The sequence below is a fragment of the Rhinolophus hipposideros genome, assembly GCF_964194185.1.
Source record: "Rhinolophus hipposideros genome assembly, chromosome: 26".
NCBI lineage: Eukaryota > Metazoa > Chordata > Mammalia > Chiroptera > Rhinolophidae > Rhinolophus > Rhinolophus hipposideros.
Window position 1 is genome coordinate 2,371,201 of NC_138072.1, and position 23,682 is coordinate 2,394,882.

The 23,682-nt window shown below is 39.8% G+C and overlaps 1 protein-coding gene across 5 annotated transcripts in view; it reads right to left on the reverse strand.

Moving 5' to 3' along the window:
- PTPRC (protein tyrosine phosphatase receptor type C) overlaps positions 1–23,682 on the reverse strand; it is a 96,992-nt gene that overhangs the window by 11,548 nt on the left and 61,762 nt on the right. For all 5 annotated transcript variants that reach the window (XM_081039336.1, XM_081039335.1, XM_081039333.1 and 2 more), the window contains 15 exons: positions 22,663–22,800; positions 20,092–20,211; positions 16,188–16,346; positions 14,744–14,955; positions 10,455–10,515; positions 9,340–9,448; positions 8,648–8,682; positions 8,306–8,415; positions 7,103–7,193; positions 6,936–7,012; positions 4,774–4,810; positions 4,583–4,680; positions 3,776–3,901; positions 1,904–2,061; positions 1,602–1,737 (listed from right to left, as the gene is read on the reverse strand). In XM_081039336.1, the coding sequence (XP_080895462.1) occupies positions 1,602–1,737; positions 1,904–2,061; positions 3,776–3,901; positions 4,583–4,680; positions 4,774–4,810; positions 6,936–7,012; positions 7,103–7,193; positions 8,306–8,415; positions 8,648–8,682; positions 9,340–9,448; positions 10,455–10,515; positions 14,744–14,955; positions 16,188–16,346; positions 20,092–20,211; positions 22,663–22,800 (1,667 nt within the window). The remainder of the gene's footprint in view (positions 1–1,601; positions 1,738–1,903; positions 2,062–3,775; positions 3,902–4,582; positions 4,681–4,773; positions 4,811–6,935; positions 7,013–7,102; positions 7,194–8,305; positions 8,416–8,647; positions 8,683–9,339; positions 9,449–10,454; positions 10,516–14,743; positions 14,956–16,187; positions 16,347–20,091; positions 20,212–22,662; positions 22,801–23,682) is intronic.

The window sequence follows — 23,682 nt, forward strand, 5'->3', positions numbered from 1 at the left end:
CATTTGGGACACTGTATGGAAAAGAAAACTGGTATCTGTAACATCTAAATATTCTGGAAGTTAGTTCTCACAGTTCTATGATCTGGAATATGATCAAATTTCATCTCAGACCTTTTTTCCAGGGTGAGGAAGGGAAGCTTGCTAAATAGATTAGGCACCTACTGTGTAGTATAAAGCTATTATCTTATTTCTAAAAATTAAAAAATTAAAAAAAAACATTATTACTTCCTTCAGTGACTAGTCCTAAGTTAATAAGTCAAATTACTAATATATATATGTATATATCACTATAATAAATTTCACATTATATCTAAAAGGAAAAAAGCAAGCTGATATTCCATATAGCACATTTTTAAGAGTTTTTTTGGAACTTTTTAAAATAGAGAAAATTCTTTAAACACACACACACACACACACACACACACACACACACACACACACATTATGACAAACCCAGACTGTACAACTCCTAACCGTCTATCAAATTTGAATCCACTATTTTAAAATAAAAGACGTATTTCTGATGAAGTTCAAACCTGTTTCACCACCTGAGTCTGGCTGTATCCTTAAACTCTATTCTCTTTTTCAACAAGAAAGCATATTTTTCTCGCTAACAACCTGTCTTTCCATACTACTTCTACACTAATATCCACTTGTATGTGTCTATAAACATTGTACATGTTTGTGCGTTTCCTTAAAAATGATGTAACTCTTGTCCTCTGTGTTTTATTTGCTGACTTCATGCACTCACTGTCCTCATCTGAGCATCTAACCATGTGGAGAGAGAGGCCTCAGTTACTCCTTTCGGCTTCAGCATGGTGTGCTCACCAAAGGTCCACATGGCCACGTGCTGTGTGCCCCTTCCGCAGCGACATACACACATGTGGGGTGTTCCAGGCTTCGTGCTATTCTGACAGTGCCAAGAGCAGTGAACACTCTTACGTGTGTTTCTGGCTGTGCACATGTGTCAGGGCGTCTCTTGGGTGTGAGTGGAACTGCTGGGTCAAGTGCAGAGCTTTTCAACTTAACCTTCACGTGCAGTTACTACATGCATGTACCAGGCTCTCGTGTATGTGCTGTATGCGAACGACGTTTTTGGTCGTAACGCTGCAGAGTAAATACTATGGTTACGTTCACACTACACATGACTTAACTGGGGCCAGGTACATTGAACACCAGCACAGGTGTGTGCAGCATTGAGAACTGGAGGCAAAATGTGAAGCTTGATTGTCTAGTTCTAACAACCAGGCTCTGAACCACGATACTATTCTGTCTCCCCAGTTTTAATTGTGTGAGATGCTGCCAAATTGCTTCTCAGTGTTTTTATTTGTTTCCCCAGTCTGGCACGTGAAGATTATATTTCATTATTTTTAAAATATATTTTACAGTCATCTTTCTTCCATGATCCTTCCAGCCACTAAAGACAAATTCCTCCAACTACAATTGGTGCTTACCACACGCGTTAGTTTTCAGGAAGTTAAAAGAAGACTATTTGCACCCACTGTGTGAGCTTGAGCAGGATTCGACTTCCTGTAAGATCTCACTGCCCCCCCTGGAAGATCTGAGTGGGACAGAAGTGGCGGGGGGCACAGCATACCTACCTCTACTTGAACCATCAGGCACCTCTGCCGCCTGAGCTTGACCACGTAGCCGTACACGTCCACTCTGCTCTCTGCCTCCAGGCCTTCCAACATGGCATCAATGCCAATGTACGTGCCAGTGCGTCCGACCCCAGCACTGACACACAGACAGACGAGTGAGTGCAGGACCGGGAAGGAACAGAAAAGCGACGGTGAAGCAGAGGAAAGAGCATGAGTGTCTCCTCACAGACGGCCCCACAAAAGCCACTGCCTCGGGGAGGCTGGCCGGGCCACCCAGGCCGTGGTTCCGGGGCCCTGCCTACCTGCAGTGTACCAGGATGGGGCCGCTGAAGAAGTTGCTGAACGCGTTCACTCTCCTTCGCAGCTTGAGGAGCAGGTGAGGGTCTTCTGGAACCCCGTGGTCCGGCCAGCTGGTGAACTGAATGTGGGTCACTTCTCTCCCGGTTGCCTTTTCTTTTTTCTGATTGAGAGATAGTTTTTCTGAGCTGATTTTGTTTTTTCCCAAAGCAAACTACCTGACATAAATAAATGGAAAGGGGAGGCAGTACACAAACTCCTCCTGCACGTGTTATTTTTTTCAGCCATGGTTACATGTTCCTTTCCAATTAATAACCAGTCACTGAGGTGGCATGAGGATTGGCATGCCCTAACCAGTAAGCAATGACTTACCAGTAGGGTAAGTAACATGTGGGCAGTGCAGCTGAAACTGCTAGAACTTTCATGCTGCCAAACCAAAAGCAAATGCACAAGAAAATGTAGGTTAGGCAGGGGGCGTTCGGAAAGATATAAAGTGAGGGCCGTCCTCACAGCTGATGGAAGTACGTCTGGTTGGTAGGCCAGCAAACAGGACTATTTGCATGTGAAGAAAGTCTGACTAATGATTTGACTAATTCTATTTCTTAGGCCCGCTCATCTTAAAAATGTCAGCTGTAGACAGCTGAGGAAAGGCAGCCTCAGATTACAGTTCCTGTTTGTCCCAGTTGCAAGGTAACAGCTAGAACATGTGTAATCCATCACTCTGACCAGGCCTACAGAGAAACCACCTGCGTTTAGGTAACAGGAGCCGCAGCAGAACTTGGTGGGTTGTACTTCTCTGATAACAAATAGCTGAGTGAACGCGGGATGGTGACGTCACACTAGCCAAGGGAACCAGACTGGCCTCCTGCTCTGCCTGTCACCCACGTCTATGGATGGGGACCTTTGTGGCTCAGTCTGCCATTCATCCACGAACCATTGGTGGGATTTTTCCACAGCTTCGTTGGCATAGCAATTCGTGATACCCCGGGAGACTCAGAAAACTTTGGGATAAATACACAACTGGTGATTTTTTTAGGGCAGAAAATGTACATATCTGAACCTCATATAGAAATACAATTCAGATTACTGAACACCCTCCACAAGTGAAATTTAGAGAAATATTCAACCTTGTCCATAAAGACCTCTAATTTTTAACAGCTTTATTAAGATGTTTTTCATATACCATCAAATTCATTCATTTAAAGCGTAAAATTTTTATTGTATTCAGAGTTGTAAAATAATCACTATTCTTCAATTGTAAAACATTTTCATTACCCCCCTAAAATAACACATTACTGATTAGCAATCCTCCCTATTCTTCGTCCGCCCCCTCAATCCCGAGCAATCACTAACCAACTTCCGGTCTCTATAAATTTGCCTGTTCTGACTTTTCACAAGTGGAATCCTACACATGTGAGAACCTCCATTTTAACTATTCATCAAGACCACACTGAGAGTGTTCTTTTCTAAACTAAACGCTTTCTCTCTCCTACACTGAACTTGATACTTCTTACAGCGGTGTCTAATTGTCCCATTCGTATAAATATTCTTTCCAGAATGGTAATAAACACGTTGAGAATAGGGACCATTTGTTCATTCATTCAACAATCCAGTCACTTCATAAGCTCTTTTCTTCCTACTTCAAGCGTCTGCTTTATGAAGACTCTGATGGGACTGGGACAGATACTGCTTTCACCAGGGACAATCACTGGTGGCTCTAGTGGCTTGTGCTACTATGCGAACCCAACCCTTCCTCCTGGGGGTCCTTCAAAAGCATTTCTCCCAGGTATGTTGTAATTCCTCCCATTTCATAGATCCGACCTGTCTTTTTCGACAAACAGCATGAAAACAAACATTAGGTAGGAAAGCGAACTCACGTTGGTGACACTGAACTTCTGAATGATATAGTCTGGGCATCGTTTGTGCTCATTAATCTTCACAATAACATCGCCATACTCCCGGGTGCTCTCTTCCATCGATGGCCAGTATTCTGCACATTTGTTCTGTTATTAAAAAATCGTTAATAATGCCAGTGTTCCATTTACATAAGCTTTTCATTAAACATTCCTTAAACAACGGCTTAGTCATCTGAAATGCTCAACACAGAGTCTCTCCTGTAAGCACAGATGCAACATAAGCTGGATACTGGGATTAGCTTCCCTTTCCACGAATGAGCCCTGAAGGATTTCCTTCCTGCCGCCTAGCCGGGGCTGGCCTTCCCAGGCTTAGCTGCGTAGGAAAAGTGGATGTGCTCGGGGGTGGGCAGAAATGCTGTGGTTAATTTTAGGCTGGGGATGGAGAGGCTTTCATGCTTCCTAAAGCCACATCACACACGTTACCACCCATGTACCCACGGTCAGGTTTGTTTCAAGCATACCCACAAGTACTTGTGAAATCAGCACATAGAAATGCACTGAACTTAGAACGACACTGCCGAGAAATAGGAATCAAATTTAAGGCCAGCAGTTAACTGGGAATGTTTAAATAGTACTCATAGATACATATATGTATATATGTACAGATTTTGTTTTTCTACAGTTACGAAAGCTTTTAATCAAGTGTTATGTTGATTCAAACAGAGAATGGTCTGGGTGCATCATCAAGCGCGTGGCTTTTGGATACGCGATCCAACACTCTCTTTTCCCAATGTCCACCTCCTCCCTAGGGATCTTCTGGGTCCTTACCCTGTTTCCTTCTTCACATCGAGTGACCATGACAATAACCGTGGCTTTCTGTTCCCAGATCATCCTCCAAAAGTCATCGACAGTTTCATCCCTGGGACCTAGGCAGTAAGCAAATACAAACTAAGAAAGAGCTTCTTCTAAGTGCTACAAAACACGGTTTCATGAGGCTAGTGGACGAGGAGCTACATTACCTTGTGCAGCAATGTACTTCCTGGGCTCTTTGAAACCCTGTTCAAAACACACACAAAGGTACATCATTTACTGAACACTCACTCACTTCTTTACATACACAATCAGGAGTCAGAAGAAGTTGCTTTCAAGCCACCATTTCAGTTGTGGATTTCCCTGGGCATTTCCAAGTGATAGCGGGATCTTAATAACTCGTGGTCATTAGCATGTACAAACAATATTTGTTTGTTGACACAGTGGCTTGCATGGGTCATCGCTGTATACCCCAAACAATTGAAAGACGACTTGGCCCTCCTCTGGGCTGGAACAGCAACACACAAGGGTAATCCAGGCTTCTCTGCGCCTGACGCCCTGCCAGCCTTACAGCACCATCTGCCACAGCTTCAACCTCCTCATAGCCATGGCGTCCCCTTCGAGATTTTCACTCCGTTTCTTTCAGCATGACATCCTGAGCTTAGCCTCCCCTCCCACCTAGCCTCCTTCTCAGCCATTCTAGAGAACAAACAACTTTCATTTCATTCTCTGCAATGTTGGCGTTCTCCACTCCTGCTGCCAAGAAAAAGGAGGAGCGTGGAGCCAGATAGGATAGTGGGCTAATTTCTTCCAAATTATCTCACGTTCCTAAGATCACCTTAGCAGTCGTAGGACGCCTCAGACAGATAGGTAGCTTTGCCATGCGATGGAATTGCATCACATGGGCCATCCAATGTCAGGATTAATTTCAGTAACTTCTTGAAACTTTTTGCGACCTTGTATTATTCATACATTCATTTATTCAACACTTATATGGGTTACACTATGACAAGTCCATGTCTAAAAGCTGAAGACACTTACTACTTACTGTCCAGGAGTTCCCAGCTCTGCTGGAGAAACGCAAGTGTAGCTCAACAGCAAAATTACCATGTGTATTTGAATAGATATTTTTTCCCCCTTAGAGACTATCTAAATTCTTATAAAATTAAAAATTTAGAGGGAGTGCTTGCTTCGGCAGCACATATACTAAAAATTCAGAGGGAGCATGACTCTACTGACACCTCCAGAGCTGTGAGAGAATAAATTTCTGTTGTTTTAAGCCTCCCAAGTTGTGGTACTTTGTTATATCAGCCCAGGGAAACTAATATATCGTGTAAATTAATAAACATATTATGATAATTTAATCACTCCCCCTACTCCACTAAAGGTTTATATATTCAAGTAGATCAAAACAAACAAACAAAAAAGCCCTCAATTTCAACTGAGTGTTTTTTTAAGGAGATTAGCCGAGCCCTGCTCTTTATAATGATATTTTATATATATGTATATATATATCTCCAACATAAATGTTTTAATTAAATAAAACATGATTCAGAATAGTGTGAATGTTATGGTAACATCTTTGGATAAAGGGGAGATAACAAATGTGGGTATTTTCTTGTTTGTAAAAAGAAACTCCAGCTGGATAAATAAGAAACCACATAGGTCATCTCTTCTAATATGTGGGGACATTGGGCAGATGGTGCATTGAGTGGAAGGAAGATGTTTTCCAGTCTCTCTATGAATTGATCCTGCTTGATATTTTAACATCTTTAAAAATTTATATAGTAAAGTTCATTTTTAACTATTTTGGGTAAATTCCCCATGAGCAATATTTGTTTTCAGATAAAGCCAATGGCCGCATGACCTGGGTCGACGAGAGCTCCTCATGATGTGCAGTGCTGTGTGACAAACTGAAGCAGAGCGGTTTGGAGTCAGGAGGCCTGTCTGGGTCCCCGCCCAAACCTCTACTATTGTACCCGGTCCAGGAACCTGAGGAGGCAGAACCCCCCAGCCCCCACCGGGCGAATGTGGGCTCTCAGGAGACATACACGCTTAGTCATCATCTGATATCCCGCCCTGGGCACCAGAGTATTTTGATTCTTAGTATCATTTTTTGTAGAGAAAAAAAATCCTGTGTTAAACGTAGTAACAATAGCAAATAAGAAATAACTATTCTTGCAAATTGTAGAGATTTTGCTCTTTGTGGTGGTGACATTATGGGCTTACTACAAACTCTTTCTAGTCATATTTCTAAAACTTTGCCATGACCAAGAAGGAACTGAATGGGAGGCAGGATACCAGGGGAGTGAACCTGATGGAGGACAAAAGGATGAAAATACAACGCAACCCGGCAGGCATTTCTACTCACGTCAATGTAGCTGGCATTGATGTAGTTTGACCCCACGTCTCCATTGAGCTCAGACAGTTCCACGCGGTTATAATCATCTGTTCAGGAAAAGGAAAATGTAAGTTAGTGAAATGGTGAATAACTAAGTAGCCCAAACACACGGGATCGTGTTCTCCAGGGTCACTTACAGGGAAGAATGTCAACATAGCGGTTTTTATTCAGGTTGAAGGATTTTCGAGCCTCCTTGATTGAAAACTTGCTGAACACCCGTGGAATGCTCTGAAAGACACAAAATCTTTGTGTCACAGCACATTCAAAAAAGAAAACAGCTTTTGGGGCATCTGGTTAGCTCAGTTGGTTAGAGTGTGTTGCTCTTAACAAGGTTTCTGATTCGATCCCCACATGGGTCACAGTGTGCTGAGCCCTCCACAATTAGATTGAAACAACTATTTGACTTGGAGCTGATGGGTCCTGGAAAAACACACTTAAATAAAACGAAAAGAAAGAAAGAAAGAAAGGAAAGAAAGAAAGGAAAGGAAAGGAAAGGAAGGAAGGAAGGAAGGAAGGAAGGAAGGAAGGAAGGAAGGAAGGAAGGAAGGAAGGAAGGAAGGAAAGAAGGAAAGAAGGAAAGAAGGAAAGAAGGAAAGAAGGAAAGAAGGAAAGAAGGAAAGAAGGAAAGAAGGAAAGAAGGAAAGAAGGAAAGAAGGAAAGAAGGAAAGAAGGAAAGAAGGAAAGAAGGAAAGAAGGAAAGAAGGAAAGAAGGAAAGAAGGAAAGAAGGAAAGAAGGAAAGAAGGAAAGAAGGAAAGAAGGAAAGAAGGAAAGAAAGAAAGAAAGAAAGAAAGAAAGAAAGAAAGAAAGAAAGAAAGAAAGAAAGAAAAATAGCTTTCCCCTTGCGGCTTCTCAGCATGAGGAAAGGAGACGTCCTGTAATGTGCTTCCTTTATACTGATGGCCAAATTGCACAATGGTCATTGACATCAACATTGAGAAATTACACCAGAAAACACTTAGAAAATGAAGGATGGACTACTTTGAGAATAAGTCCCATCCTTCAAGAAGAACTCTTCCATGAGAGGAAATTAAGCATTCATTGCTCTGCCACTTGAAAAATCATTGAAAAATATGTACTTTGATGATTACTGAGAATACAAGGACACACTGAGCCAAACAAGTTTTGTGACACAACTTCACAATGACGAAGCATTATTTTGAACTATGGACTAGTTCCCTAACTACGGGTCACTCTCCTGGTGAGTGAATATCTGCTAATAATATCTACTTTGATGGTGTTGCAGGATTCAGTGGGGTGAATTCTAAAGGCAAATATATAAGTTGGATTTATCTTGATCACTGAGTAAAATTACTCCTCCTGGATGGAGATGAGCACACACCTGAAATTCAGCCAGAAAGAGTCTCCCTTCATCAGCGATCTTCCTCTTATAAGTTTCCAGCAAATTATCAGCATGGATTGGCTCCACGTTCATCAGCTGCTTTTCATCATCTGCAAACACATTAAAGATTCAGGACCAGTGTGGTGTGTCTCTTCTGGGTTCACACACGTCATTAAATTTACATCTTAGATTTAATGCTTGATGATTAAATAGAGTTAAGCTTCCTCGTTGTGTCAATTGAGCAAATCCAGATTAGATAAAAGTTGAATTCTTATTTAAAAGGAATGGCTTCAAATGTGAGGGGGGAGTTAATTCATCATTAAAAAAAATATGCATACTTACCCCTTTCAACAAGTTCCTGTTGTTCATCTAAGTTGCTGTGAAAATAAGAAATATGAGTTTTTATTACCTTAAGAAACAGAATTCAGTTGGCATTCAATTTATATTTAATGAACGTATTGAACAGAAGAGAGAATGGAGGCAGGGAGTTAAAAAAGGGAAGAGAGAAGAGGGGAGGGGAGGGGAGAGAAAAGGAGGGCAGGGGGGAGGAAAGAAGAATGGAGGAGGGAAGGTGTGGAAGCGAGGAAAAATGGAGGAAGAAACCAATCAAGGGTTGTCTGCTAAACTCAGATAAGTGACTAAATTATTGTAAAACTCTTGTTTTTCATAAAACGCAGTTGTGCCTGACCAAAGGAATGCATCTACTTCCGTAGATATTTTTATTCCTTTCTTTTGCTTTTGTCATTCCTAGATCCCTCAGACTCACTTTGTACCAAAAGAACAGACACACGTTCTTTTCATTGATTATTATTCAAAGAAATCCATAACCTTATTAGTGAGTGTAGAAAATAGTAATATTGAAATATAAACCAAGAAGACCATACTAAAAATCTTTGATCAACAGTTCAGTGATGAACTGGACTTCGTGCTGTCTTGTCACTTTTCCCTTAACTGGTTGCGAACTGGCCTCACAGCTGGGGTGCTTGCATTATTATTATTGTCATTATTTTTTTCATTTTGAAATCAACTCTTACCAGGATCTTTTCTTATGCAGGTCATATATTTTATAGAGAACAATGAGCAGGGCAATTGATGTCACAACAATCAGAAATACCAGGAATATAATCAGTGCTCTAGAATTATCTAGAAATGAAAAATAACACATGAAGGGAGATTATTGTGTCAGATAATTTGTTGGATTCTTTAAATAATCACTTTTAAAGTACTTAGATTTTGCTATTTTTATTTATTTTCAGGTTTTCAAAAGCCAACAGATTTAGAATGAGACTATATACAATACATTCCTGATGTTGTGAATCTTGCCTATATTATTCAGAACCAATAAAAACACTTTATATCTTAAGAAAACACTTAGACTATAGAAGAGCGATTCTCTTTCCTTCCTTGAAATAATGTCCTCTTATGAGATACTGTCATGTAGATTTAATCATCTTTCTTTCAGCCTCTCTATTTGGAAGGGATCAAAAAGGGAATCTAGTTATTGTAATTCTCAGAGAAAAACTCATATAGTTTAACTTTATATGCAGAAGTGGGTAGCTTCCTAAAGGGATCAGAAAGGCCTCTGCCCCACAAAGATAAACTTTGTTACCTGTTCACTGAGGAAGGCGGCGAGCAGGCTCCAAGGAGAGCAGAGGCTCTGCTAGGCATGAGAGAGTTTGAAGAAGGAGGACGACGCCCAGGTTAAGCAACCATATTGTTATTAGGGAAGGCTTAGCTTCAGTTAGGTAACTCGGGGGGATTTGCCTCTAATGCCTGCTTCCGCCAAGCACAGCACTGATTAAATAGGTAACAGCCTCGAAAACAGCACACAGAGCGATGTGCTTTGTTACTAACGTGGAGAATGGCATAATCATAACTTAATACTCTACTCAGAGAAATCCTTTCATTAGTATTTTATACAATCAACAACCGTTAATAATTGAATCGCGTCATTGAATTTTAAGATGCTGTGTGTTCATAGGATGTTCACCTGTACATTTTTTTCAGATAATTTAAAATACTACATTTATGGAAAATGTACAATTCAAACACGTAATAATTAAACCTGAGATGATGCAAAATAATAAAGCTTTGTGAGTGCTAATTACATTTTAGTATAAATATAATCTATAGCCAAGTAACAACTTACAAGATGTTGAATAAGAAACACTGCTTGGTAATCCATCATGCTTCCCGTTGTTAAAATGGATCTGAAGTCCAGTAACAAAAGAGAAAGTCACTTTCTGAGGCCAATGTATATACAGTATGTCTCACACAATGCTGCTAATTTTCATTAAAATATACTGGTTACCTTTCATTTAAAGTTGGAATTTCAAGGATATGTCAATATTTTATCAAATATCTTTAAAAAGAAGATATTTAACAGTGAAAAAGATATAAAGAACTCTAAGCCCATTTAGCAATAATAACAATAATAACAATAATTAATAATAATAGTTATAAATAGCAAGAACAAGTGAAACTGAAGGAATCAAATTCTGCACATAAAAATATTCATAATTTAAAGTTAAATTCCCTATTAATAGGCTAATATCTTTACATTTTATTTAAAAAGGAAATTCCACCATGTACTGTTCACAAGAATTATACATAAAATGCACACAAAATTTTTCGAATGGGAATACTATAATGTAATAATCACCATATTTATATTAAAGTGATACTTGTTCATGTGGTTACAATAGTTGATGCCCTGAGTGAGTGTACAGGGCAAAATCTACAGCAGAGATGTAACTCCCATAAATACCTGCATCTCTTAATACTGAACACAAATGAAGCAAAAACAATTTAGATATACAGGGAAACTGACAAGAGGAAGAAAGCAACAAGAGCAATAAAAGCAAAAAACAAATGTAAGTAAAAAGAGATCTGAATAATATCATTAAAAGAGATCGACAAATATAATAAATCTGAAAAATATGTACCTAAGCTTTTACCCTATGGAGAATGTATAATTTCCTCAGTATTCACAGAATATTCATAAACATGTACCATGCACTAAGTGAACTATAAAAAATACTCTAAATTCCAAAAGGCAGAAAGTGTAAAGACCAATGATCTTTTATTAGCTAATAACTAATAACAATAAAAAAATTTAAGCACCAGAAATGTAGAAACAGTCTCTTAAGAAAAACAGATAAATTATTCTTCTGAATTACAATATAAACTCTTTAGAATTTTCAATAATAAGAACTCATTAAATTTTATGTCAGTCATGGAGAAATTAGAAATTCAGTCATGGAGAAATTAGAGGCAGGGGCTATAGTCAAAATTTTACCAAAGCTTTACTTTTTTTTTAGTTAATAAAAAAGAAAAATAAATAAATAAATGGGCAAAAAACACTTTCAACCTCCAAACTACCTGAAAAACATGAAAATAAACCTACAAAAAATAAAAGTAATAAATTAGTAATAACAAAAACAACTTTATTAATTTATCAACCAGCGATCACAATGATGGACAAAGCTAAAATGACCATTCCCTCGTTAAGATGTAGGAGTGGAAATGAAATAAACATATAAACAAGTTATGTCACATGCAATGAAGGAAACAAGACAGGCTGCTCAAAAGTGGGGAAGAAAATGGATAACTGAATAACTATCTCCTCACTTGAATTTTAAGGTTGTATTTTAGTATGATATTTGCCTATAATTTTTCAGAATAACTTAACCATATTTGACAAATGGAAAAAGAAAATGCTGAAAAGAGAGAGGAGCATGAGTTAAAGCACCTACAGGACTAAACCTGGGTGTATTTGAGAAATTAAAAAAGAAATCAGTGTGCCTGGAGCTTGGTAGGCACTGAAGAAGTGGTGGGAGCTGAGGTATAATGCACAATTAGGGAACAACAAAATACTTCTTCCACGTGGACTAGTCTTTGGAAGACTATAGATGGCACACCCACTGAAAAAAGTCTAAAATATCTGAAAAGAACAATCATATTGAAGGAAAACATAAATGCTCCTAAAGAATTCTGCTCTACATTAAAGAGACTACCACAAAATCTTCCAAGCAAAAAAAAAAAAATCCTTCCTATCCTCTATAAAGTTATAAAACAGAAAGATGTCTTCAATGTTTTATCGGGTTAGCATCTCCTTTACACGAAAACATGACAAGAATGACACCCACGTCTATGCCACACCTTTTCCACCCCCTTTTTGAATGACCTCATTTATGGATGTCTGTTCTTAAAGACTTAATAAAATATTAAGCTGTTAAATTCAATAATACTTTAAAACAATAATATGCAATGACGGAGCAGAATTTTCTCTTGGAATATGACAATGATTTAGCATTAGGAAACCTATCACTATGATTCACCATATAAAGAAATCACATCATGGCATCATAAAAAACATTTGATAAAGTCCAACCTATGTTTCTAGTTAAAAAAACAAAAAACAAGAAAACTTACATGTATAAGAACACTTTTTTCAGGGATGAGGGATACGAAACCAATTGTCAATATCATATCAAACAGTCACCTATGGAAATTCCCATTAAACCAAAAGTAACTGGTAGATTTGAATAAAAATAAAAGGGAGAATTGTGTATAATTTAAGGTGCTATAAAAGACAAAGGCAAACTATAAACTGAAAACAAACTTTGCAACTCATATGACAGAGTTTAATACTATTAATATCCAAAAAGCTTCCCCAAAGAAAACCAGACAAAGGCAGCAAAGCGTATGTAACCATAACAATAGCAACAAAAACTGTATTTATCCTCAACAGCAAATAAAGATGCCCTAGGAAAACAAAGAGATGCCAATACTGTATTTTACTGCCCAAACATCAAAGAAAAAGAAGGACCTGTTATTCACCAATAAGTGTGTTTAACAATTATTTCTAACAGAGACCAAAATAGATATGGTTAGTACAGAGTGATGAAGCCATATGATAGAATCCTACGCAACCATTAAAAATTAGATAGCAGCAGAATATGTAACATGGAAAAAGGTTCATGACACAGTGATATATGAAAAATGCAGTTTACAAACTGTATTCAGATATGTTGAATATATATATATAAATGTGTGTTACATATTATGGAAATTGTGAGATAATGGAAAACATGTATTGGGTATTGGTCTCCACCCCCGGTTTCTGGCATTGAACTTCTGGAACCCTTGTAACTTCCTGGGTGACAGGAGTGTTTTTAGTTTTAACGAGGTGACTCTGGGCGGGCTCCTGGATGGCTCCAGAGTGGGGGCTGATCACCAGAAAGACCAAGCCATGATTAGAAGCTTGGACTTGTCAGCCCTGCCCCCCGCCCCCTATTGTCTTGAGAAGGGAGAATGGCTGGAAATGGAATTAATGATTGATAGTGCCTCCATGATGAAGCCTCCATAAAATCCCAAAAGTACCATGTTCGGAGAACTTCCATGTGGGCGGACACATCCACACCGGGAGGGTGACACAGCACAACCCCAGGGGACAGACCTCTGAGCCTCCCAGACCTCGCCTCATGTGTCTCTTCATCTGGCTGTTGGTTTGCTTTTAGCAAATTAATGGAACCCAACGAGGGGGTCATGGGAATACCTCATTTGTAGCCAAGTCAGACAGAAGTTATGGGTGACCTGGGGACTGACTACCTGAGATTGGCATCTGAAGTGGAGGCAAGGCAGTCCTGTAGGACAATCCCTTACCCTGTGGGATCTGACACTGTCCCCAGGGAGAGAGTGTCGCAGTTGGATGAAATTGTAGGACACCCAGCTGGTGTCACCAAGACTTAATTTCTGTGGGCTTCCCCACAGTGACCGGAAGTGTCAGAAGGGTTTCATGTGGATAGTAGAGACTCACAGGGAAGAAACACAGGAGATGGATCGAGTTGTATTTTTTCCTTTTTTTCCCCCATAACAGAAGGGAAAGGCTGAGATTTTCCATTTTAGAAGTATACACACAAAACATGATCAGTAGGCAGTGAGCTCATGAAGGGTGAGCTTTTTAATCGTCTGTGTTCCCTAGTATTTCCTAATATTTATTTCTACAATTTTCTTACCTCAAGGTACCTAGTTAAAAACAGTCACATTAGTAAAGATTAAAAAAAAAAAAGGAAAAGATTTAGCAAAGTAATCATCCATTGTACACAAAGCGTACTTCCTGACACAGGAGCAATAATCTAGTGAGAAATAGTACGAAGCGCGCCAAACTATGTATTCAGAATGTTGAAGGTCCTACTGGTAATATATGATATATTGATAATATAAAGGTAATTTGCTGATATCATATTGAAGGTCAGAAAATATGCCGACAAAATATGCCGAAACTACGGTTGTTAGTACTAGGGGTGAAAATTTGGAGTCAAATGTTTCAGGCTTTTAAAGTGTGATGCACTGGTTTCCATTACGTAAGGTCTATGTAATAATCATTATCACGTATATCAATAACTATTGCAATTACAGAGATTATAACCTTACCTGAAGCGTGTATGGTGTTGAATATTGAAGATCTTTTACTTCGAAACGGCACCTCTCTTTTCTGTAATTTTGAACCTCGTGATCTCCAGTTTTGACTTTCAAATTATAGTAGCCTGAGTTGGGGCCATTGAACTTGGCAGGCGGGTCACAGCTCACATTCATAGCGTTATCTGCCGCCTTTACAACATTTATGTTCCTGACCTCGGTTGGCTCTAACCAAAGCAAGAAAGATTGTTACTTTAATTGTTTAGTAAGTGAATATTTAAAGTACTTGATGCTGTATGTGCACACTACCCCCTATTTTAAGTGTTCATTTGGGGGGTATGTGAGAATGGGGACGTGAGAATGGTACATACATGAAAAAGCACACATTGTACATAACAAAACACCTAAAACGAAACCACCTGGTCATTGATGGAGAGTAATGAGAATGCAAGTGGTATTTGAACCCTGTATGTAAGGAGAGTGTAGAATGAGAGAGCAGAGAAAAAGGGAGAGGGGTGAAAAGGATCTGAGGGGCACTTTGGAGAGAAGCGGGTAACAGGGAACCCCGTCAGCCTCCATACAACCCATGTCCTCCTTTTGTGAAGTGCCCACATCACCCAGGCACTTATCTACCTGGCTCTCCAGGATTGGCAGCCAATTGTCTTTGTTTCCTCTGGTATCACAGAAATTCAGGAAAACAGCCAAAGTATAAAACTCGGGGACCTAGACTCCTTAACCCCAAGCTTCGATGACATGCAGAGCTTTTTCTGCCCAGCCCTGAGGGGACAAAAGCCCTGCATGAACCTGGCTCCAGGTAAGGCCCCTGCAGCCTTACCCTCAGGTGCCCCTTCTTCCCTGACCTTGCTGGGCCCAACACTGGCCTCAGAGGCAGACCTAGCTTCGGGCCTGGACATGATGGGAACATCACACGGGTGGCAAGAGCCAAGTGCCATGGGACGGAAACCCCAAGTGGAAAAATGTGCCGTAAAATAAAACAGAAGGCAGTTCAGTGTAACAAAGAGAAGAAAATGACAAACTATTTCATTTTATGAGGTGTTTGGTCCGGTAAGCAGAGGCTAGCAAGTGACTGCTTTGTGAGTCAGGCCTGATTTGGTGTCTGATAGCAGTTACTATTTTGGATAGTAAAGAAAACAACAAACAATGTGTTTTTATCTAAGTTGGTTAGGTACTTGCTAGCCAGAACTCGCACATATTGTACCAGTTAATATACCCCCGATGCTTCATTCGTACAATTCTTATGATTATACCCGAAGAATACAGAGAACCCCAAGACACAGGTTTTAAATTGTACTTCAAATTATTCTAAACCCTAGATGTGAACAAATGTGCCAGATCAATTCTTTCCCAAATGAAGCATAAACAGATGTACCGTATGTTAAAACGGTCATACTTTGCTCCTTACCATTCGGAGAGAGAAGCATGAAAGCATGTCACTTACGTGAAGCTTCTGTTCGAAACACACATTTCTCAGCAGATCCATTACGTCTCACTTTCCCGCAGACGTAGGCAAACAATGTTACTTCATAATATGTATAAGGATTCAAATTTTCCAAATTATAGTTGGTCATATTTTTATCCAGATTGTTGTCATTTGAACCTCAGGAAAAAAAAAAACGGAAACGTTTATTAAGCCATTAAAAGTCAAGAGTACCACCTATTTAACTGGGTGTCTGCACAAAATCATTCCTCGCCAACTCCAAACCGAGTGATTGAGAGATAAACACGTCCTCACGCGCAGAGGGCCACCCAGCCATCAGCAACCGGATTGGACAAATTCCATTGTTATAAACAAACTCAGCTCTTCGAAAGTTACGGTTTCATATAACGATTTTGGTACATAAACTACTTCAGAAGTTAAGGCACATTTGTGAAGATGGTCTCTCTCCTTTGTGGGAAAACACAGCCCTCAGTGGATATTGTGAAAGGCCTGAGTTGTGCTGTTTCAGAAAGATGAACTGTTAGCGAACTTTTCTGATACTTAACCTCCAAACTTTGACCACTGATATTAGCTACTCTGATGGATTTTAGATGTCGGTCTGTACCACGCGACTGTGACTGAAGCGGCTGCGGAAACAAGGAAAAGCTCACGCTGGCAGTCACGTCTGAGCTGTTCATTGAGAGATGAGCGAGACTGAGGACGTAGAAGGTTGAAAAGAAGAAAAACCAAACCCTACGAGCGTTTTGAGTGTAGGGACGAGCCTGAGTGAGGCAGCACATCCTGCCTGGGGGGCCACATGGGCCGTAGGACCTTGTTGCCGTGTGTTTTACTTTTCAGGCAGAAGAGTTAGCATTCGTGAAGCTGAAAAATCACTAGGCACTGACTATTTCTGAGTAGTCAAGTGGCTGCAGGAAAGAGGGGCCCAAGGGCGGTGAGAGTGGCAGTGGGCTCCGAGACAGCAGTCACCGTGCTGACAACGGGATAGGAAGAGATGAAATGATGACTGAACCTCTCTGTGTGCCGTGCACTGGGTTACGTGGCTTACGTGAATTAAAACTAGCCATCGCACAACCCTACCCGCTGGCACCCTTGATATGATTTCACTTTAAAGATGACAAAACTGGGCCAAAGAGACACTAAGCAATCTGTCCATGACCTCACAGGAAAGGAGGGACCCTGTCACTGAGATTTCAGGGTTTGCTGGAAAGGCCAAAACACTTTACGCACATACCTGCCCCCTCCTGCATTTGAGCTGTTTTTTTCAGAAGCCCCGACATGTGGGGGACAGTTAAAGATTTATTTGGCTCAGAGCTTGAGATTTGTTTTTCTGTGAGACCTCAGGGACACACTGTGCCTTACGTCATGCGTGGCTCATAGGAATGATTACAAAGACACTGGCTTCCGTACTTGTCACCTCTTTGTTTTTTAGACAATATCTCTGGAAATCCATTACATTAACAGCTGCCTACATGGAACTGCTCTAAACTATCTTATTCAACAGTAGGCTCACGAGTATAATCTGTTGATCCCCACAGGATTTTGTGCTGCTTAAAAACTAAAATATAAAACAGGTCGTTTTTCTCTACAAGAAAAAAAAGACATTGCACAAAATCATTTCCAGCAACATCACTGTGACCTTGAAGGGTGAACGCTGATTTCAATAACTTTTGAAAAAGAGTCCTTTGCATGCAACGAAGTTCCTCCATTATTGAGGAAGCGTCGTTGTCAGTTGTCCTCAAGTTAATATACAGTTATCTTGCATTTGCCTGCAGTATCTCAAGCTAAAAGCGTGAACAGCACAGTTGCAAAAAGAGCACAGTTCACGCTGTTCAATTTGATCATTTATGTTAACTTCTGTGATGCCCCAGCTGTGCCATATAAACTATGGAAATATTTATGCGCCTCTCCTCTCAAGGTTGTTGTTGAAAGGTTTAACAAAATCTTCAAACATTATAAAAACACCCGATAGAGGAAACCGAAATAACTGTCAATTACGTTTTCCCTCCACTTTAATCCCTAGCTTTCAGAAACACGGAAATGATTGCATTATGAAATAATGAAATAAAACTTAGTACCTAATTAAAGAGTAATATAAGCTGCAACATCAGTTCAGAGATTTTATTCCTGTGGATGGTTAATAGTGATTTTATCTGAAATAATGACGGTAGTTTAAATAAGTGCTTTAACAAAGCTGGAATGCTCGCAAGTCTGACTTCAGTGAAGTGGGAGAGGGTTTCATACTGCCTGTGTTTCAGGTGAACAAGAGAAGCAAAGCAGAGTACCCTTCCGTTCAGGGTGCTCTATGTTGATCACTATGAGAGAAAGCAGGTGGCATGTGGGCAGCTTCCAAAGACACCCACCCATCAGCAGTCAGTGCACGGCCCAGGACACAGCTGGATTCTGTCAGCAGCGAGCAGTTTGGGAGAAAAGGACACACACAGAGCCTGACATTGCCCAGCTCCCCCTTCCTTACTTCCCCGTCCATCCTGTTTAAGTGTTATATTTGGGTAGTCATAAATTTGGGCCCCACTAAATAAGAAGGGATGGTAGTAGTGGTAAACACAAAACAAAACAAAATGAAAAAAACACACACACAAAAACTAGTACTAGTTGCAAAAAAATCCCTCATCAGATTGCTGATAACTAACTCACTATGTCCTTCTAAACCTCGTTATGCAAATACTGGATATTTTAAACTGTATAGAATATAAAGCAGCAATAAACATTTCTCCATAAATTTCTACCATATACTCTGGCATAGAAAATACGATGGAGGAGAGAGAGGACAGGAAGTGAGGAACAGTGAGTAGCAGATTCAGAGAAGAGAAACCCAGACAACGCGTTCATCAGGAAGCCCAGCTAAGAGTTTGTCCGAGGGCTGTCAGGGAGGCAGAGGGCATCTTATCATCTTGCGGGTTTATCTTCCTGGAACTTCCAATTCCCTTTTCTCATAGACCCAACGTTTGTAATCACCATGACCTCAAGTGCCTTGCCGATATTTCTCGTCCACAGCACTTGAGTCCTCTTACACTAACCTGAAAACTACATGTGTGTTTAACGTTGATTTAGTGGTTCAATTACTAAGATTCGAGCAGCCAGTCAAGATGATATGTTCTCGAAATATAAAATAAGACCCTGAAGAGAAACGTTTTTCTACTTTTCAAATTCGGAACATATGTCTTGTTCCTACCCACCAGACAAGGATGGAGGTCAGTGAGGGGTTCAGCTGAATCCCACCTCCCGCTACAAGTGAAGGATTGGCGAGTGGGCTGTGTCAGGCTCCCCGTCTTCGACATGGTCCATGGAGGCGCAGTGCTTTCTACAAGCATCTGAGATACTTCCAGTTGTCCAGAAGATGTTTCTTCTCTCGTCTGGAGGACTCGGGATTGAACTAGTCCCCAGTCCCTCTGCTTCCGCGGAAGTCTGATTCTAACCAGAACTGCATCCCAAGACTCCACCTGCCATCAGACTGGCTTTCGTGGCTACATGGGCGTCTCTTCATTTTAACTCACCCAATATTCTCCATGCACCACATTGGTACCAGTTTTGGAAGGTGTTTGTGGGCCTGAATAACGAGTTCAAACCCATGTAACTTACTTATATAATGTGCAAGACAGGAATGGGTATTATCTCCCAGAGCTAGCCTTTCCCCAGGCTTTGGAGTGTGAAGACTGGGGCTGAGACAGATCAACACCGGCAGGTAGATTGGATGCTCCAGGCCGTCATCACAGCCGGACTGGGGAGCCCACTGATAGCGGGAGCTGTCCTCAAGCCACCGCGTGCACAGGATGCCCTCACTGTCACTAGGCAGATAGCTTCGAGGCTCACGACTTCACCCTCCTTTCTAGCTTTCCGATCCTTGATTTCTCTTTCCTGATATGGAATTAAATTCTATACAAATTACCTGAAGCATTATAACGAAGAATATAATTATGAAAATGACTTGAAAGAGGGGGCTTCCAGGTAACCTCTGCATTCTTTGCACCTTTAACATGGCATTTAAAATTCTGAGGTTCTCCGGGAACTGTGGAAAGAATGAGAATAAAAATAAAAATTACAACGTGGAGAAGACATTCTTCAGAGTCTAAGCATGCATTATTAATAGCCATATTTTAATTAATTATGAATTAATAATAAAATTAAACAAAAGACAACTGGTCATGTTAGTTGCTTTAGAGGTCATTTAGCAGACTGAAGGTCACTCCTGAGTGGCACTGTGACACCTAAGCACTCCCCTGACTTGAAAATATCTAAGAACTTCCTCTTTCTCTCCTATGTATTTGTGTCTGGCTACCTTAGGATTTCTAGATTTCTGTGCTGAAAGTCTGTTGTTGGTAGCACCCATCAATTTCACAGTCATTATTTGAAAGGGCACTTGTCATTGCTTCCAGTCACCAGGCATCAGAAGTCGAGATGAAGAATGTAATAAATGCTCACATCAAATTTATGAGGCGTAGTTTACATTCAAATACACCCATCTGAGGTAGAGTTTGATGAGCTTTAACACCAATGTAACCAGCATCACAATGAAGAGATAGAACGTTTGTACCGTCCAAACAAGTCCTGCGCTTTCTCGGTCAACTCAGCTTCCTCACCCAACCCCAGACACCCTTGGAACCGCTTTCTGGTCCTACCGACGAAATGTGTCTTTTCATCCATTTCATAGATAAAATCAGAGTAAGTACTTTCCACACCTCACATATTCCACTCGGTACAATGTTACAGAGATTCATTCATGTTGTGTCAGTACTTGGTTCCCGTCTTTGGTGAGTAGCATTCCATTGTAAGGATATACCACATTTTCTCTCTTCACTCAGTTGTCGATAGATATTTGGGTTGTTTCCAGGCTTTGGGCTATTATGAATGAATCTACTATGAGTATTTGTGTAGAAGTCTTCACGTGGACGTGTTCTTTCCTTTTTGGTGAATACCTGGAGTGGCATTTCTGAGTTATCCCTTTACATTCTCACCAATAGTATGGTCAGTCTTTTTAGTTTTAGCCATTTTAGTAAACATGCAAAGTCATCATCTCATCGTTGTTTTAATTTGCATTTTCCAGATAACTGATGATATTGAGCATCTATTTACATGCTGGTTGGCCATTCATATATCTTCTTTTGTGAAGCGTATGTTCAAAATGTTCACCCATTTTTTAAATTTATTGGGGTGACAATTGTTAGTAAATTTACATAGATTTCAGGTGTACAATTCTGTATTACATCATCTATAAATCACATTGTGTGTTCACCACCCAGAGTCAGTTCTCCTTCCATCACCATATCTTTGATCCCCCTTACCCTCATCTCTCTCCCCCCACCCCCCTTGCCCTCTGGTAACCACTAAATTATTGTCTGTGTCTATGAGTTTTTGTTTCTCATTTGTTTTAAGTTGGGTTACTTGATGTCTCATTTTGTCGTTGAAAGAGTTCTCTATATTTTGAAAAAACTCCCTTTGTTGAAAAAATTAATTGTGGATTTTTTTGTTGTTGTTGTTCACAATGTATGGGTTGGTTTTTTATTTCCTTAATATATTTGTTCAAAGAGCAAGAATGTTCAATTTTGATAAAATCCTTCTTTCTCCTCCTGCTCCTCCTCCTCCTCCTCCTCCTCCTCCTCCTCCTTCTTCTCTCTCTCTCTCTCTCTCTCTCTCTCTCTCTCTCTCTCTCTCTCGCTCTCACTCTCTCTCTCTCTCCTCTTTCCCTTCTTCTTCCTTTTTCTCCACCATCTTTTCCTCCTCTAATATGTAGATTTTTTTTTAATTCCATCACTTTCTTCTATTGCTTATAAGCAATGCCAGCTATTTCTCTGGCTTTCCTTTTTTACTGGTCACTCATCAATTGCCACACACATAACTAACATTTTTTTCTAGAAGATTCCCAATTGAATTGGAATCTCTCTACTTCCACTGAACAAGAGTGGGATTTTAGTACTTTGCACTTCCTTTTCTCCTCCATCTCCCAAAAGCTATCCTTTTCCAGAATTTTATTTTCCAATTGTTATTAATAACATCCTTCTTGCTATTATCTATACTGCTGGCATTTTAGTAATAACAATTATTATTTTGCTGCCAAATCTTGGATTTAACACTGTGTTTTATTAGCAGATGTGCTCACTTTACTTCTCTCAGAGGCAGGATCTAATAGAGGGACAGAGGGCACCAGAGGACCAGAGTGATGCCCAGGGGAAAAGGGAATGAAATAGGCAATGAGTGAACACATACTTTACTCCCCTCATCATTTCGTTTCCACCACAACCTAACAACAGTTTACAATTTGCAAAAAACAAACAAATCCCTTGACAGAGGTTTGGATCCCCTGTCATTTATTTCTAAATAATTTTACTTCAAAAAAATGATACAATTCCATTTTCTGAAACCCTTTCTCCATATGTATAACATCATTTTCTGTGATTCTCAAGTAATCATAAGAATATAATAAGAAAGAAATTTTATGCATAAACGTAAGTAATATACTCACTTCCAAAATCTGTTTGCACAATTTTCTCTTTTTTAGTAACTTTATAGTTATCATAGACTATTTCTGAAACACAAGTATAATTTGTGTTGGGTTCTAAGAAGTTCTCTTCAAATCTCTTTTCAGTTTTAGTAATATTATCTGAAAGAAATAAGTAGTGCATATGAGTATATTAATGCAATCTTATGTAACTTTTATTTAGGTTTCATATTTGTAATTAATATCTATTAGATTGAAAACCTATGCAAATAGTCAATATAACAAGTAAAAGATCATGGAAACTACTAAAACAATACATTGTTTTGCCACACTCAATTTTAAAGAAAATATTAGGAAGTGCAACTGAATTTGAGAGCGTCTCTAATTTAACCAATGGAATTAGTTCATTGTTCTCTGCTCAGAAACTGAGACTCCACCTCAGTTAGACTTTACCTAATAAATATTTCAGGTCATTGTTTTATCATCAGTCCAGCATGTGTCTGTTCTTGCTTTCCTCATACAATTGGTATCCCAGTTATGTATCTTCCCTGTAACAGGATGGTGACAACTGGGGTCACACTTCATCCTTCGTGTGTGTTTGTGTGTATCTGTCTGTCCTGACAAACATGGCCTAGAAGATGGCTTCATGCCAAGGAAGGGAGATTCGATCTCAATAACCCCGAATAAAAAGGAATAAAAATCATAAAATTATTAATCATTCAAAAGTAATGATATCTCAATTATTGCCCCCCACCAATACACCCAATATGAACCCCAACACATCCCTAGAAGCACATACGTTCTTTATCCACTTCCCTTCCATCTCAACGTTCTAGAAGCTGCTTGTGAACGTTGTTGGTGAAGGGCTGACCAAGTAAACCCTTGAATCATATGGTCTTGCCCTTTGGGCAAAACGTTGGTTTGCCCTTTCATTTTCACAGAATATGTATCATTGTTTTATAACACCCTTCTCTGATAATCTCTTCTACAATACCTTGTGTGTAGCAGTTGCCTAGAAAATGCTTGTAAACTGACTTTTACGAT